The sequence below is a fragment of the Camelina sativa genome, chromosome 4, assembly GCF_000633955.1.
Source record: "Camelina sativa cultivar DH55 chromosome 4, Cs, whole genome shotgun sequence".
NCBI lineage: Eukaryota > Viridiplantae > Streptophyta > Magnoliopsida > Brassicales > Brassicaceae > Camelina > Camelina sativa.
The window spans coordinates 24,353,507-24,356,740 of record NC_025688.1 but is presented as its reverse complement, the minus strand read 5'-3'; the positions used below and the strand labels follow the sequence as shown (position 1 = coordinate 24,356,740).

Here is a 3,234-nt window from a genome sequence, read left to right as displayed (position 1 = left end):
CTGATTCTTCCTTCATTGGTACTCTTGGGAAGCACACTGTGACCCATTTGGAGTCCCCAGCGAAGCGCTACTTGCGCAGGAGATTTCCCGAGCTTTTCTGCGACCATATTCAGTATAGGGTTCTTCAGAACATCGCTCTTGAGCCACGTTGTCCCTGGAGAACCCAACGGCGAGTATGCCTGCAAAAACATATTCATTTAATCAATGTATAAGGTAAAAAGTAAATGAATTGGTGAGATGATGAGTAGGAATGCTTACACTGAGGTGAACACCTTTGGATTTGCAGAAATCTCGTAGCTTGGTCTGTCGCCAAGAAGGATGACATTCTACCTGGTTAACAGCAGGAGGAACACGAGCTAACTCCAAGAGGTCAGCGAGTTTCTTGGTGGAGAAATTGCTTACACCTATGGCTCGTGCCTTGCCCGAATCATAGAGTGCTTCCATCGCTTTCCATGTGCTAGGAATATCTACAGGCAAAAGGTCCTCCATCTTAAGTCCAACGGAACCTTTCTTTACCCGTACAGGCCAGTGAATCTTCAACAACAATCACAAACAAAATGTTATGCAATAATCTTTCCCCGAAATGCTATGTAGATTTTGTTTGAAGTGTATAAACAGGTTTGCACACTTGTTCAACAATAATATAAATTATGTAAATGTTACAAGGAAGTGATGCTTACAAGATAAAGATCAACGTAGTCAAGCTGTAGATCTTGCAGAGTTTTGTTTAATGCCTCTGGGACATCTTGAGGGTCATGATCACTACACCTATGATGATACACAATTTGTAAAAATGCAAAATGATTAAAGCTAGTTACATGACTTAATTACAGAAATATGTATTAAGATAAATCAAATCATACCAGAGCTTGGAGGTGATGAACAACTCCTCACGTTTCACTACATTGTCTTCAAACAATTTTTTCAGAACTGCCCCAATCTGTGAAAGAGAAACAGAGGAAAGCAACAAAACTCAAAGAGATTGAGAATGTAACAACAAAAAGCAGATCATTGAAGGCATAGACATAGTAAAGACTCTTTCCATCAGCATTATCAATCAAAATTGAAAAAATTGTATAAATAAACACTTTGCCATCAAACACAATTAAGAAGAACACGTTTCTTTTAGAATCAATGAATAATAGTAAGATAAATTCAAGATCCAAAAAGATAGAAATATATGTGTGTACCTCTTTTTCGTTGTCGTACAGCTTAGCACAATCAATATGACGATAACCAATCTGCAATTAGAGTTAAGATTGGATTATATTTTTTTTTTACAAGAAAACAAAAAAAAGCATGGATTCATAAAGCTGGACAGTGGAGAATCTAAAAGAGATAGGAAGCAAACCTTAACAGCGGCGGCGACTGCATCACCAACGAGGCCAGGAGAGGACTGCCATGTACCGAGACCCACCGAGGGGATCTTATCGCCGGTGTTGAGCTCAAAGCATTTGATCGCATTCGCCATTATCAGATGTGGTAGTGTGTTGTTGCTGTGAAACGCACTCAGCTTTTCTTAACGTCCCACTATTTCAAGAAAAAATAAAGGAGTGACAACTGACTGACAAGTGTGTGAGAGCGACAGCGGCGGGAGACTCGTGCCGACGAAATTGTCTTTTTCCTTTCATTAAAAGTTAAAACCTAAAAAGTGTATTGGCACAATGTCACGTCAGATATTAAAGCCTTACGTGGACGGTGGCACGTAACTTTTAATTCGTTCATTTAGATTTCCTCTTGGATTTCTCTGCGTCTTTTTGGTCCACCACCGCACTAGCGACCAAAAATATTCACTATAGACGGCTCATTTGAGTTCACCATTCACACTGCCGACCTAGTAAATTCCCTTAATATGGAAAAGCTTTCTAAGATATGTCTTTGTAAAAATTCAATAAATAGATTTAGTTTCAAAATTATTAGTGTAATTTTGATGAGAATAATTTTTATTGTTGAAATTATTAGGCTCAGTAAGTGAATTCTATAATTTTTTCTTTGTAAGAAAAAATTACATTAATATTCAAGTCCCTAGTATCGTGAGTCGTGACCATACAACAGTATAGTTTTGAGTGCAACTAAAGGTTGATAGACATATTCAAAGTTCAAACATGTTTTAGATTTTAGATTTACATGATTTTTTTCTTTTGCGGTGTGTGGAAAACTCTCTACGCGAGAATTAAGGATATAATATTAGGCTCGACTTAACTCTCATATGTTGAAATCATTTTATTGTTTGAAGACTGCAGAGTAATAACATTTGTCAAACCTCATGAAATCCTAATGTGTTTAGTGTTTCTCATGGAAGGATTATATAAAACCTCATGGAAGGATTCCAAAAACATTACATATTTATTTTCAATGTCCTTGTTGGTTTTATAGATAAGAGGAGGGAAGTTATCTCAAATTTCACCGTCCCATAACTCATCAAGGGTCTTATAGACGCCGTATGTCTCATGCGCAAACTCAGCAGCTCGGACTAGCTTTTCCTGCAAGATTTTTAGGGTCAGAAAAGAACCATGATTTGATGATCTATCGAAGAAACAAGATAGTCAAGAAGAGGAGGGAAGATCACAAGAAACCAAACCGAAAGTCACTTGATTGATCCAGAAAAAACAGAGGTGATAACTTGCCTGAGGAATGTTAGAGAACTTGACAAACAGATCTTCAGGTATAGACCAGTCAAAAACATCAAGGTTCTCCTTGAGCCGAGCCTCGCTCGAGCTCTTTGGTAGAACACTATGACCCATTTGTAGGCCCCAACGGATAGCCACTTGAGCAGTGCTTCTTCCAAGTTTCTCCGCAACCTCGGAGACAATCTGGTTCTGAAGAACCTTTAGCCTGACTTCTCCTTTAGTTTGGGAACCCAAAGGAGAGTAACCCTATCATCAATCAAAAACCAATGATGATGGCAGCTTCTTTTACTCATACTCACAAAAAAAAATCATAGCAAATTCAGAATGTTTAAGTATACTCACAGATAAGTGAACTCCTTTGGATTTGCAGAGCTCATGAAGACCATGTTGCTGCCAAACTGGGTTACATTCCACTTGGTTAACAGCAGGGGTTACACGTGCCACATCAAGAAGATCTTTGAGCTTCTTCGACGAGAAATTGCTCACACCAATTGCCTTAGCTTTTCCAGAGTCATACAGAGCTTCCATAGCTTTCCATGTACTTGGTATGTCAGGTTTAGTGAGCATCTCAGGTGTTGGCTTAGTCGATTCCTTCTTCAAGCTA

At 38.6% G+C, this 3,234-nt stretch overlaps 2 protein-coding genes across 2 annotated transcripts in view; both read right to left on the bottom strand.

Annotated features, from left to right (window-relative positions):
• LOC104782209 (aldo-keto reductase family 4 member C9-like) lies at positions 1–1,575 on the bottom strand (the record flags this gene model as incomplete). Its single annotated transcript, XM_019244940.1, is given in 6 exon segments — positions 1–179; positions 259–534; positions 681–768; positions 864–940; positions 1,191–1,241; positions 1,352–1,575. Coding segments are annotated over 6 exon segments (791 nt in total), but the record flags the coding sequence as incomplete, so codon positions are not given.
• LOC104782205 (aldo-keto reductase family 4 member C8) overlaps positions 2,209–3,234 on the bottom strand; it is a gene marked incomplete in the record, with an annotated part of 2,306 nt that continues 1,280 nt past the window's right edge. Inside the window, 3 exon segments of the mRNA XM_019244939.1 lie at positions 2,209–2,483; positions 2,628–2,876; positions 2,973–3,231. Coding sequence (XP_019100484.1) covers positions 2,397–2,483; positions 2,628–2,876; positions 2,973–3,231 — 595 coding nt within the window.